Consider the following 14,197-nt stretch of genomic DNA (forward strand, 5'->3'; position numbering starts at 1 on the left):
TCATAGACAACACTTTGATAATTCTGACAATTGATTTTTGAGATCTCCTCAATGAGATTTCTACATTGCTCTTCTCAAGGTGGGTGTGGAGGACGTAGGGTTGCAAGCAAAATAGTTGTTGTGGATATCTCCAACTGTTGTGTACATCCCTTACAGATTGAATTACCTTTTTGTGGACTTTTGATGTTGGAGTGGAATCTTATATTGATATATGTTATGTTATAGTTTTATGATTATGAATTAAGAAATAACATGAGTAGTTATCTTCAATACGCGTATTTAGCTATATACGGGAGAGAGAACTTGAGTAGTTCACTTCACCATGGGTACTTAGCTAAATAGTAGAGATAAACTAACCTTTTAATACCAAAATATAAATGCAATATTTTTTGTCTCAACATCTTTGACATGAGAATTGTTTTCATGACTACTTTCTAGATCATTTTTCTCTTTTAAAAACATAAAAGCATTGTTAACATGAGAATTTTTAACCTCTTCCTTGTGCCATGATATCATGACTACTTTCTAAACAGAAATTTGAGCCTTGATAAAAGGGAAAATATAAAAGTATCATGACTACTTTCTAAATTCATTTTGTGCTCTTGATGTTAAAGAAATGCAATCTTTTATTTTTTGTCTCAATCTTTTATTTATCTCTTTCATTTTTATTTTATTTTTCCGTCTTTTATTGGAATGCTTGGATGCAATTTGAAACAAAATGTATCTTTTTGTTTTGCATTCCATTATGAAAAATAGCTGAATTTGTCTGTTTACGTCATCACGTGTGCCGTTTATAATTTGGAATAGGCTTGAAGCTGTGAAGGACTTGACAGAAGCTGGATTCGTTATCATAAAACTATGAAAAAATATATTTGAAATCGTTAATTGTACAACCACTGCATAATTGTTTTGAAATAAATGAATAAAATATAGAACCCACATGAAAAACAAAAAAAAAGAGTCATTTTTTAATAGTAGACCCTACTTTTTTTCATAACAATTAAGCAACATTTACTTACTTCACGGTTATATGTAGAATTACTCGAAGACTATTATCAATTGATTGGTATTGAGAGCACATAATAAAGAACCATAATGGCCACCAAGAGGTACTCTTTCCACATTGCTAATTTTAGGATTAATTTGTGTAAACTTCCGATGAATATTTGAGTAGCATAAGAAGTTATTATGGACAAGTTATGTTGGATTCTCTGATTCTGGTAAAGATGCTGGGTGTTTCACTGCTGCTGGGTGCTTTACAAAACCCAACCAGTCCCAACCACCTGGCTCTGTATTGGTGAGTGATCTATTAAATTTAGAGCTTGGTACTTACAATACTTTTCTGCATCCCATTTTCTCCAATGAAAAGTGGTATATATCTTGACTTTAGATGCTCCAATCAAATTAAAATATTTGAGTCATATTGTGAAATACAAAATCATGATAGTCCAGTTCACTTTATTTCTTCATATTCTTTTATTTCCAGCTTCAAACTGTTTATTCCCGATAGTGATCAATGTCATTCAATTGTAAAAACTGAAATTGTATAAATGTCATGGTTTTTGCCATTTGGATTTTAATTGCTATTTGGATTTCCCAAAGAGTGTCATATGCTGCTTCTCGTTGGGCTGGATCACTCAATACTTGGTGAGCTTCACCAAAAAACCTGAATCCAAATGAATGAAAGAAATATATACATAAATAAATATTTCCAATGGTTTGGAACCAAATGAGAGTAGATGAAACATGGGAATTAGCACTGTTCCTCAAAATTTTCAGAATGCAAAAGTATCATTCCTAATGTTCTCAGTAGATTAGTGGCCAATGATTATTTCCATGTTGAATATGCATGTAGAAAGGAGGGCTCTGGTCACAATTAGGAAAAAAAAAAAAAAGGACAGGCTCAATTATATAGAATTAATAATAATGATATTAAATTCCCTATAAATAAATGAAGAAATTTGAGAGTGACAGCCAAATGGATCAAAAAATACATATTGGACTTGGGAAGAAACCAAGGAAGTTTGGAATATTGATCCTGGACAGTAGGCTACTGAAACAGGAGCTTTTGTATCTTCTAGGTAAAATACAAAACACAACTTACTTTTAAGCATTTGTAGTAGAATACCATATTCAATAAGCGAGAAGGAAAATCTTACCTGAAAATTCTGTGCCGCAAGAGGATCATCTGATTTTTTATTTGGATGAACTTGCCGTGCCTGCAAGCAAGAAATAAAGATGATCCCTGAGAGCAAAGAATTTGTTCATTCTTAGCTAGTGGTCTTTAGCATTACAAAGCATGTTAGGAGTCATTATGCTAGACATGAATGAACGAATGCTTATTAAAGCTTGTGTTGGCATGATCTTCCAGACAAATAAACTTTAAACGGCATCATTTACATTCACAGTTTTGGCCAACCTGATGAAAGGTTCTTTAGCAATTAATCAAATATATAGCAGACGTACATTTGATGAATAAGTAATCAGAAAGCTGGCAAGTAAAAACGCGATAGAAAGAAGAAAACAAAGAGCCAAAATAAATAAATAAACACAGAGGGATTGGCGAAGACGGTAGCAGGGAATTCAACTCTATGTTGCAAAGTCAAATGTTAATAGATCCACCGTTCGACCAGGGAAGTTTTAGCTAGAACACCATAAGAAAAGGGCAATAAAATCTGAGGCATGCCATAATAATTGAGATTACTAACAATCAAAGGTATCGTAAATTTCTAAAACTTATTGCAAATAATCAAACCTAAAAGAATTCCTCGAAGAAATCGCCATTTCTCAAATTTGTCACATATAATCAAACCTGAAACCTAGAAGATTAGATTCACCTTTATGTAATACGCTTTCTTGATTTCGGCATCCGTGGCTGTTGGGTTCACTTCAAGCACATCGTAGTAATTTGTCTCCTTCACCATCTCAGACTTTCCTCTTCCGATTCAATCGATTACATGTAGCTACAAGTTCCCCCGTCAAAGTTTCGAGAGCACATTGATTTTCAAAGCCCCTCTCATACCCATACCGAAGGACCTTTGGGTGTGGAGCCAGTATCGAGTAGCCATAAAGTAAAGTTCTTTTCCTATACTTGAAAAACTGAAGATAATGCTTTACTGGGTTTAGGCTCATCAGTCATCCACCAGGCAAAAACACAATATTCAATCCTCTAAGATCTGACCCAAATGCCATCGATCTTGGTATTTTCCTAGCTCTTCAATGATTGATGTAGAAAAAAAAAAGGAGAAAAATAAAGAAAATGAGACATGAAGAAAAACTGAGACAGAGAGAGATGAGAGGTAGAGCTGAGAGAGACTATAACAAAATAATAAAACCCCTTCGCCATGAACGTTGCCGCCGCTGATCTGCTTGTCGCAATGGACAGCCTTGATGAAGTTTTCCCCAACCACACACCCAGCTTTCTCCAAATGCTCCCTCAGAAACTTCACCATCATAGCTGTCACTGAAAAAATGAAGAAACGAAGTCCATTAAACAACTGTTATGTGACTGACGAAAACCTAGGAGCTGATTGTAGAAGACAAGCTTGAAGTGAAATGAAGAACTGGAGGTCTCGAATAACTGAAGTGTTTTATGCTTCTATCTGGAACCGACGTTGTTCAGAGTTGCTGAGTTTAAGAGATGAGAATGAAACGTTGAGTTTAAAGCTGGATGTTAAGTGGGCTGCTCAATGGGAGTAAACGACACAGTTTAGTTTATATTTAGTTGCTTTAGTTTAAATGTTAAGTGCACCGTTTTGGAGATTAAAAACATCCAATACGTTGCTTTTTCATAGCTGTTATATTTCCCTGTGTTGTTGGGTCATTTTAACAAATATTCTAGTCTATTAGTAGTGGTTGCACATTCTGAAATATAATGGTGACGAGCAGGAGAGAGGTATTCTGGAATATTTTGAATAAAGTCTAGATTGTAGTGTTTTCGTTGTAAGGAGGTGGATTCTCCCTTGAAGTAGAATCCTTATCAATGCAATGGTGTGGCTCTAAGTCTTTTCATCAAACAGTTTCTCTGCAATTGTGTTTCTCTTGCTTTTGTACGCAGCTTCCCAGCTTCTTCATGCCCAACCGGCATACATACCATCAGCAAAGAAGGAAATATTAGTGGGGTCTTAACAACAACCAGTCCATGTTTTGTTACCCGTATTTAGTAGGAGGGAAAAGGAAGGAAAGAAACTGAAATCGAGATAAATTCCTAAAATCCTAAAAGGAAAGAAATCTACAGTGGAGGTGACACCAGATCTTGTTGTGTGGGTGACACCGGCATTGTCTGCTGTGGTCCGAGGTGGAACCAGAGGCTGGATCTATTGCAGACAGTGGTTGGCAGCTTGATGGATCTTCCTTATGGTGACTGCACGCCGGTAGCGGAGAAATCGATGGGGAGTCTCGCTCCTTAAAGAAGAATTGATGTCCAGCATTTAGGGGTGTAACCGGTCCGGTTTTAAACAAAATTTAGTACCAAATCAGTATATACCGGTTTGTATTTTTCAAAAACGATTACGCACCGGTTACCCTCCTAAACCGGTACTCCGGTTTTATCGATTTCCTGTCCGGTTCGGTCCGGTTTTAATTTATTACATTATATATTATATAATATAATATATTATAATATATAATACTATAGTGATAATATATTGTAGTATATTATAATATATATTATAATTGTATTATAGACTATAATGATATATTATAGTATATTATAATATATAATGATATAGTCTTAGTATAATTATTAATATGCACTATATAATATTAATATAACTATTAATACAATAACCAAAATGATATAAGATTTTAAAATTTAATATTATATTAATTAGTAATTTATCATAGAATACAAAACTATTTTATATATAGTTATATATTATATATAATATAAAAAATTAAAATATATATATAAATCGGTCCGGTCCGGTTTTAGAAAAAAAAATTAAAACCAGACCGATTTTGATCGGTTTTAAGAAAACTTAAAGGGGTACCGGACCGATGCCACCGGTTTGGTCCGGTCCGGTCTGGTTTACCGGTTTATCGGTTTTTTTTTACACCCCTACCGGCATTAAACAGAAGAGAGGGGGGGTTGAGTGTTTTTTTTTCCAAACAGATGGGGACTGAGTTAGAGAGAGGAGAAAAGCTGCCTATCCTCTAACTAACCTTCACCAAAGAGACCAAAATGCCCTCGGTCAGATGACGAAATATGATAAACTCGGGGGGCAAAAACGTACACACGCGGCTAGACAGAGGGACAGAAGCGAAAGAAGGAAGTGTCAAACAAAGAAACTGTTTATTCCTGTTGATTTGCGTATGACGGCTTTTAAATATAAGTAGGGGTGGGCAACGGGGTCCCGGAACCCGCTGCTCCGCCCCGTTTACCCCGCCCCCGCATATGCGGGGCGGGGCCCCCCGCCTGTATGGTGGCGTCCCAGCGGAGGCGGGGGACGGAAACGGCCTCCCCCCGGTCCGTTTTTCTCCCGCCCCGCCCCGGTTACGTATGTATATATAATGTATATTATATTATATATATGTATATAATAATTAAGACTAATAAGTCTTCTTATATGAAACGGCGCTGTTTTGTACTTGACAAAACGGTGCCATTTCATCTATAAGGTTTATTATTAACCCACTAAATGAAACGGTACTATTTTGTCCATCACAAAATGGCGCCGTTTCATTTAGTTTTCACCCTAAGTTTAAACCCCCTCTCCCCCCTGCGTCGTCCCCTCCATTCGCACATTGCCGAATCTTCTCAAAAGCTCTCTCTCTCTCTCTCTCTCTCTCTCTCTCTCTCTCTCTCTCTCTCTCTCTCTCTCTCTCTCTCTCTCTCTCTCTCTCTCTCTCTCTCTCCCGTCGCCCCCGTGTTCCCTCCTCCCTCTCGCAACCAGTCGCTCTCATTCTCTCCTCTCTCTCGCACGACGCACGACGCCGGACGCACGCTGCACGCCGCACGGTACACGGCAAGTTAGCTCGTTCTCTCCTCTCTCTCCTTTCTCCGTTGATTTTTATTTTTTTATTTTTTTTTAGTTTTGATCGGAGATTGGAGGAAGGATTAGTTGAATTGGAGATGGAGGATGAGATTTGTGACTTGTGTGCTTGTGGATTCGTGATCATCAAGCATGTGTATTTAGTGTTAGGGTTTTCTATTTCTTGCTGTGATTGTTTCGGATTTCAATGTCTTCGGATTGTTTTTTTTTTTTTTTTTTGTAAATTTCATTGAAACCCTAACTCCTAAATTGATTTAGGGGTTTCAGATTTAGGGGTTTCATGATTGATTGAAACCCCTAAATCAATTTAGGGGTTAGGGTTTCGGATTGGAACCCTAATTTAATTAGGGTTCCAATCCGAAACCCTAATTTTTTTTTTTTTTTGGGTTTCATTGATTGAAACCCCTAAATCAATTTAGGGTTTTGTAATTTTGTAATTGTTTAGCCTTTCAATTTTGTAACAGCTTAGTTATTATTATTAGTTTATTACGTATTAGACCTTTAGACTAGTAACTTTTATTAGCCATAAAATCAATTACCATTCATAACACTTTTTTTTTTTAATCTGGTTTTTCAATTTTTTTTTCTTTTTACTTATAATTTTATGGGCTGAAAAATGAAAATAGCCTACAAGCTTTTTTTGGACTAAAAATACAACCTTGTGGACCATTTTTGGCCCATTGTTGAGGTTTCTGGATCCAAAATGGGTCATTTTCGACCTAGAAAATGCTTCTGGGCCCAAGGCCCAAAGAGGGTGTTGGGGGGGGGGGGGTTGACGGATTGCCCCCTACGCATGACGGGGTACCCCCCCGGCACACCGGGGGTGGAGGACGAGGAAAAATTTCCCCATCCACCCCATGCCGGGGGGGGTCCACCCCGCACCGTATGATGCAGGTAGCATCCCTAAATATAAGGAAATGATAGAAACGGTGAATTGACGGGAAACCAGAAAATTATTTGAAAAAAAAAAGAAAAATTATTGTTTAAAATTAGATAATTACTTATTAAAATAGATACATATAATGTCACATATTCATTTAAAAAAAATTAGTTATAAATATAATTGCGTAATAATATGTGTACTAATATAATGTAATTGGTTAAAAAAAAATTTATTAAAAATAATTATAATTTAAATTTTAAATATGAATGAATCAGTATTAATATACATATTAACACGTGACTTTTACTTTATACATCCACGGAGAGAGAAAGAAAGCAAAGAAGAATTGAGTTTAAGATGAGCTTGAATGAGGTGGCGAAAACGAGGGTATCTTTGAGCCACTCAAAATGTTCCTCGTTGGAAAAACGAAATAACAAGGACAACATGAAGACGAGACAATTAGCAAAGAAAGATAGGCGTGAATAAGTAAATAGAAAGAGAAATAGTCCAGCATTGAGGATCGAGGTAAGCCAAGGCATTGGAGGGAGCAACGCTACTCATCTTCTGCGTTTCGTTCGGGTTTGATTCGTACAATTTATGAATTTTCGGGTTTATTCTTCTTCTTTGGAGAAAACCAGGAAAGCCCTAAGCCCTGCCAAACTTAATTCTCAGACGCATGACCCTATATGGTTTGAGGTTTCTAATACGGCCCAATTCATGAGTAATAAGCCGGCCCATGGCCCAACCTATATAAAAGACCTTTTTTTTATTTTATTTTTTATTTTTTTTTTTTTTTTCAGTTGTTTGAATGATACATAATAGATAAATGCTAAGCTACTTATGAATTATAAAAATTGACATTACTTGATGTTGTATGTTAGATTTTAAAATTATTTTTATTAATAGATCTAATATATTATATAAAATCATTTTAATTCTACATAAAGTCTTACACCACCAATTCTACTTAATCAATATTTGATTTATCATTTTTGTCATTCTATCTTAATCCTTAAATATATATTTATTTTTTAATAAAAAAATATATGTGTTTAAATAAAATAAAAAAAATAATAAATCATATATTGATTTGATGGAAGTGTGATATAAGACATTCCTCAGAGGCAGACCTACATGCAACTAAGGGGGCCCCCAAAATTTTTAAAAAAATTAAAAATATATCCTAATTTTTATTTTTAATTTTATAAATATAGAAAATGGCCCCCTAAAAAAATTTATAATCTCTATATCCTCTACAAAATTTTATAAAATCTCAATATACTTAGAAATTTCTCTTCAATTTTTTTCCTATAATTTCTATATATTATTTATTTTCAAGAGTGTGGTCTTATCAAAATTAAATTAAAACTAAATTTAGAAGAAATAATAAACTTATTAACATGGATCCCAAAGTTTTTTGTTATACAATATTAGGCTTTTTAATATAGAATTCAAAGTAAAAATATAACAAAAGTCATTTAAGGTTGGCTATCTATATGGAAAATAGTTGAGAGGTTTTATCCTCTAGACTTCATTAAGTTAGAAAAAACTTATTGAAGGTTTGTATTATAATATTATTTGCTTAATGTGATACGGAAATATCTAGAATTTACGTGAAACTTAATAAACTGACTTATGTACTGAATGAAAGATGACATTCTTAAAGATCACTTGATTGTTTATATGAAGCAAATAAATTCTAAATATATCATTATAAAATTGATAATGGATGAAAATTATTTCATGAAATATTATTGTCAAAAATCTGAAATATATATTAAAATGTATTTTAAAAATTTTATTTCTATGAGAACTAATTGTATATATATATATTTATGAGTTTTGAAATTTAATGTGTCCACGTTGAAAAATTTGGCCCCCCAAGAAAATTGTTGGTTCTACTGCTACTTTCTTGTAGCTAGGCCTATTCATCTGGGCCAGATTTTTTATCCGGCCCAGCTCGGAACCCGGATAACCGGATTTTCGGTTATGATTTTCAGTCCGAATTTATTCAGGTCGGAATCTGCATTTATAAAAACCGGAAGCATCCAGTCCGGACCCGGGTATAAAATCGGGTTCCGTATTATACCCGGTTAGCAACCGGGTTTGTTTATAACGCCAAAAAACCGTAACCTGTGTTGTGAATTCGGTCTCATCTCTCTCTCGTTAGAAAACCTAACCTTAGCAGAAACTAGAAACCGTAACCTCCCTCCGTGAAATCTTGCCGCCGTCTCTCTCTCGCTGTCGCCACTAGCCGGACGTCGATCAGCAAGTCTCTCTCTCTCTCACTTAGGTAACCCTCTATCTCTCACTTCGATAACCCTCTCTCTCACACTTCGATAACTCTATCTCTCTCTCTCTCTCTCGATCTCGATCTATGATCAATGCTTTTGAACTATAAAATATATGTTATTATTTCGCTAGATCTACCTTTTTTTCTCCATCTCTCTCTCTCTCTCTCTTGCTAGATCTGTTCTCTTTGTTTTTAAATGGTGGGGATTTTTTTTTTTTTGGTCTGTTTTTTTCTATGATCAATGCTTTTGAACAAATCTGATGTGGGTATAAAAGTATATGTTGTTATATAACTAGATCTGCTCTTTTATGTTGAACATGGGTAGTTTTTTTTTTTAAAATAGTTTTTGAGCTTTTTTTTTTTTTTTTTTATTATTATTCTGTTCCTAGTAATACAGCTTTTTGTTTGGTAGATAAAGATTCCTACTTGTTCTTGATGAAATGCCTGAACCCAAGGCCTTATATAGAAGTATAAAATACCGTTGATATTAAACTAAGCGTTTGGGTGTGCAAAAGAAGGTAATTTAATTAGTATCATATATAGTTGCCTTAATTAATTAAGAACTTGTCAACTTGCTGTACGTTTCAATCCCTAATATGAAGGGCTTAGACTTTTTGTTGCTTGCAAGATATATATTTGTCACAATTATAATGCACATAATATGGAAGGTGAAAGTATGCGAGCTGTCTTTGAGAGATGGTTTGTCTACTATAGAGTTGATTTCGTATTTGCTGGCCACGTTCATGCCTATGAAAGTTCAGTAAAAAATGCCAATGAAAGTTTTTTGTTATACAATATTAGGCTTTTTAATATAGAATTCAAAGTAAAAATACAACAAAAATTATTTAAGGTTGGTTATCTATATGGAAAATAGTTGAGAGGTTTTATCCTCTAGACTTCATTGAACTAGAAAAAACTTATTGAAGGTTTGTATTATAATATTATTTGCTTAATGTGATATGGAAATATCTAAATTTTACATGGAACTTAATAAACTGGCTTATGTACTGAATGAAAGATTACATTCTCAAAGATCACTTGATTGTTTATATAAAGCAAATAAATTCTAAATGTATCATTATAAAAATGATAACGGATGAAAATTATTTCATGAAATATTATTGTCAAAAATCTAAAATATATATTAAAATGTATTTTGAAAATTTTATTTCTATGAGATCTAATTATATATATATATATATATATATATATATTTATGAGTTTTGAATTTTAATGTGTCCACGTTGAAAAATTTGGCTCCCAAGAAAATTGCTGGTTCTGCTGCTAGTTTCTTGTAGCATTTCTCGGAGAGGGAGATGTCAATCTATAAACAAAACAAACTCAAGAATAAGAAATATAATTGAGCTAAAATTCTACTTACAATGCATTTTTTTTTTAATTATAACTTCTGTAGTGTTATCGTGTTTTTTTTTTTTGTTTTGTTTTGTTTTGTTTTTGAAATAGACTTCATTCTATTTAATGAAATCGAAATTACAACTGTGACTAATCAATATAGGAAAAGACCTAAATTACTAACCAACCTACTCATCTGTTAGGAGCTTTCCTGTCTACAAATTTCTTTATAATAAATATTGTCTTAATTTTTATAAACTCTATTGACTGTATAGAGAAAGCGCTCTATCAAAACAGAACTAAACGACATCTCTTTTAAAAAAAGAGAGGTACTAATATGCTCCGTCCTCCCAAGGAGGAGGAGTACAATCACCCACTTTTTTCTAATAGAGGAGTGAGACAATCATCTACTTTCCTTCAAAGGAGTGGGACATTACTATATGGGCATCAAGTCTAATAGCCTATTTATTTTTATTTATAAAATAAGACAAAAATAAAGTACATAAAAATAAAAATACAAAAACACTGACGTTGTCTAAACAAAGCACATGGACCAATCTAAACCAAAACACATGAGCTCAGTCCAAACACATGGCCCAGTAAATAACAAAACACGTGGGCCCAGTCTAAACACATGGCCCAGTAAACAAAAAACACATGGGCCCAATCAGTTTGCAAGTGAGCCCTTAGGGTTTCGTCAAATTCTTTATGCCGCCACCAAGTGTTATCGTGTTTCTAAACTGTTGTTTTATGGGAGTATTCAACCAAACAGAGGGTGAAAGATTGATATCCCTTGAGCGTGCAAGCCCTAAAATCGACATCTGCAGGAAGGTTTTGATGTGTGGAACACAGAACGAAGACTTTCCATTGTAATTCTTCATTCAAGTTGCAGCAATGGATACTAGGGAGAATACATGTATAGAAGAAGTGCCAGGCCATGTCCTTGAAGATATTTTCTGCAGACTTCCCATGAAGACTCTGGTCCAATGCAGGGGCGTATGCAAGGAATGGCGGGATTTGCTTCCAGGCCCTATATTTGTTAGCTTTCATCTCTCGAGATCGGTCACTGGCCTCCTGGCAAGAGCAAGTCGAGACTGTTTATTTTACGAGCATTTATCTAGAGAAGGTAATGTAATGGTAACGAAATTGGGGATGGAGTTTGATTTTAATGGTGCTTCTTCCTTGAATGGCTTAATCTGCTCGTGGAATGACAGGGAAAAAGGAGTTCTTGTATCTAATCCAATCATCGGAAAGCGCATAACTCTTCCCGAAAGCCAAAATGAGCATTGCATTTCACTCTGCAAACCCATGCTGAGGATTGGAATTAGTCCAAAGACAGGCCTATACAAGGTGCTTAAAATTCAAGCCAGAAGAGAACCCTGGTCAAAACCCAAATCGCCAGCAGAGATCTGTACGCTTGGAGTTGGTGCTGTCACCTGGAGAAACATTGCAGATGTCCCACAGGAATTTTTGTTTCGTACGATAGTAGATGGCACTGTTTTCAATGGAGCATTCCATTTTATTCTCACTCAAGATAGCCCCGAACTCAATGACTATATCTGCTCCTTTGATTTTGACAGTGAGGAGTTCCAGTCAAATTTGGAGCTACCTCGTCTTCCCTTGGATAATGTAGAGTGGCCTGAGTGGTTGGGTCTAGGAGTATTGACAGATTGTCTCTGTGTATCCAACATCTATGGCCTCGGCGGTGGAAATCCAGATATTGAAGTGTGGGTGATGAAGGAGTATGGTGTCACCGAATCCTGGACAAAAGTGTTTGCTTTAAAGAACCCAATGGAAAGCTTATGGTCACCTCGTGATTTCAAGATCATCAAGTACAAGGAAAACGAGGAGATCATATATTTTGTTGATGACAATATATATTCTTGTGATCTCAAAAATAAAAATTGCAGATTCTTGGAGACTACTGGGATTCATTCAAGATTCTTTGCACTTCTGTATGTTCCCAGTTTTGTTTGGCTTGAAGATGTTGAGGTGGGAGAAAGCTCTATTGAAATCGAGTAGTGCCTTTCCGAGCTCCAGATTCAATTAGAATTCTGTCATAAGGACATTTGAGACAGCATGGAATCCATCCTCATTGGAGTGATTTTGCTATGCTGGGACTTGGTTTTGGACAATTAATCATCCTACTTGGGGGACTATTTTCATTATTGGGAGTTTGTAATGTATATTTTTAGTTACCATCATACTACTTTTAGTTTAGAGAAGTGTTAAAATCACAAATAGATCATTTAAAAATAAATCTATAAATTGATGTGATTTGATTGCACCTCTATTCTTATATTTAGAGGCTTATTTTAGAGTTTCTGTAGTGTAGCTTCCTGGGCTCTTTGTTATCGAAAACAAAAATTCTATTTTCAGTTATTTTTACGTAATATTTTATACACTCTATTGATAAGATTTGTTATGTATTAAAAAAAAAATTTAATACAATTAATAATATTAAAAAAATACGTAAAAAATATATAAAAGTGATTGAATATAATATTACTTTTATCACATTTCATCTCACTCCGAAAAAATATTCGAGGATAGTTATCTACGTAAAAAACTAGAAGGAATAATAGGGGGCTAAGACTCTGCTGCCCAGCAGTCATCGTGGGGCGTGCCACTCAAGCTAAATATTTTTGTGCTTTCCCAAATTTGTGTGACCAGGCAATGGTAATTTTGTCAAGACACGTCCTCTTTCATCCTTATATCTTGTTTGATTACATAAATGTACGAGAGGAGATAAAAAATTTATAAGTAATAATAAAATAATTTATAAATAAGAATAAATGTGATAATCTATTTTTATGTATGTTTTTATTGAAAGAGTGTTTTTAATTTAATTAATATATTAGTTTATTTATTTTAAATTAATATATTTTAATTAGTTTTTAATTTATTTAATGTTGTGTTTAATTTATTTTAATCGTTTTACAGTTTTAAAATTGTTTTCGACGGATCTGTTTTTAGTTTCTGGAGTGAGGATTGTACTTCATTTCTTTTCTTTTCTTTTTTTCTTTTTCCTTTTTTCCTTTTCTTTTTATTCTTTTTATTCTTTTCTTTCTTTCTCTTCTTCTTTCTTCCCATTTCTCTCCCGCGCGCTGCCCCTTCTTTTTTCCCTTACCGTCACTGCCACTTCGGCTGCCCATTGCGCCGCCGTCCGGTGGCTGTGTTGTACACCACCCCCACCATTCTCTTCCCCTCCCACCAGAGTTCATCCCCACCAATTTTCAGAGCCATCGGACCAGCTGTTAGCCGCCACGAGCCCCTGGAAGTCACTGCACCTACTCTGTTTTTCCCCTGTCACCGGTTGCTTTCGCAGCCCAGAATCGCCGCTCGCCGGCAGCGTGGCCTACACCACCCACCCAGTTTTCTTCCCCTCTCACCGGTGAACATCCCCACCAAGTTTCACCTCCATCCGAGCCACCGTTAGCCACCACGAGCTCCTCCAAGCCATATGGTTTTTCACCGATTCCTGCGCCGTCACACTACCTCCGGCCACCATCTCTTCACAGCTTTTTCCCCTACCTCTTGCCAACCTAAACCACCCATTTCCGGCCTCGATCCATTCCCGGAGCAGCTCCCACGAGCTCAACCCCGTTCAACTCCTTTTTGGCCTTCGACCGCCATTTCCACCACCACCCACGGCCAAAAATCGTTTCCCTTAAC

The 14,197-nt window shown here is 35.3% G+C and overlaps 1 protein-coding gene and 1 long non-coding RNA gene across 2 annotated transcripts; one reads left to right on the forward strand and one right to left on the reverse strand.

Annotated features, from left to right (window-relative positions):
- Nucleotides 1-1,527: 1,527 nt before the first annotated feature.
- LOC122279776 lies at nt 1,528-4,052 on the reverse strand. Its single transcript, XR_006229669.1, has 3 exons — nt 2,838-4,052; nt 2,160-2,219; nt 1,528-1,666 (listed from the first exon to the last, which is right to left on the reverse strand). It is a non-coding gene; the product is annotated as an uncharacterized LOC122279776 (long non-coding RNA).
- A 7,030-nt stretch (nt 4,053-11,082) lies between these two features.
- LOC122278910 (F-box protein At3g07870-like) lies at nt 11,083-12,878 on the forward strand. Its single transcript, XM_043089117.1, has one exon. It carries the CDS (start codon nt 11,417-11,419, stop codon nt 12,542-12,544), a length of 1,128 nt encoding a protein of 375 aa, XP_042945051.1. The 5' UTR covers nt 11,083-11,416; the 3' UTR covers nt 12,545-12,878.
- Nucleotides 12,879-14,197: the final 1,319 nt, after the last annotated feature.

This window comes from Carya illinoinensis, chromosome 10, assembly GCF_018687715.1.
Source record: "Carya illinoinensis cultivar Pawnee chromosome 10, C.illinoinensisPawnee_v1, whole genome shotgun sequence".
Classification (NCBI taxonomy): domain Eukaryota; kingdom Viridiplantae; phylum Streptophyta; class Magnoliopsida; order Fagales; family Juglandaceae; genus Carya; species Carya illinoinensis.

Excerpts from the sequence above, each read along its gene's own strand:
- LOC122278910 (XM_043089117.1), top strand. The coding sequence starts at position 11,417 with ATGGATACTAGGGAGAATACATGTATAGAAGAAGTGCCAGGCCATGTC.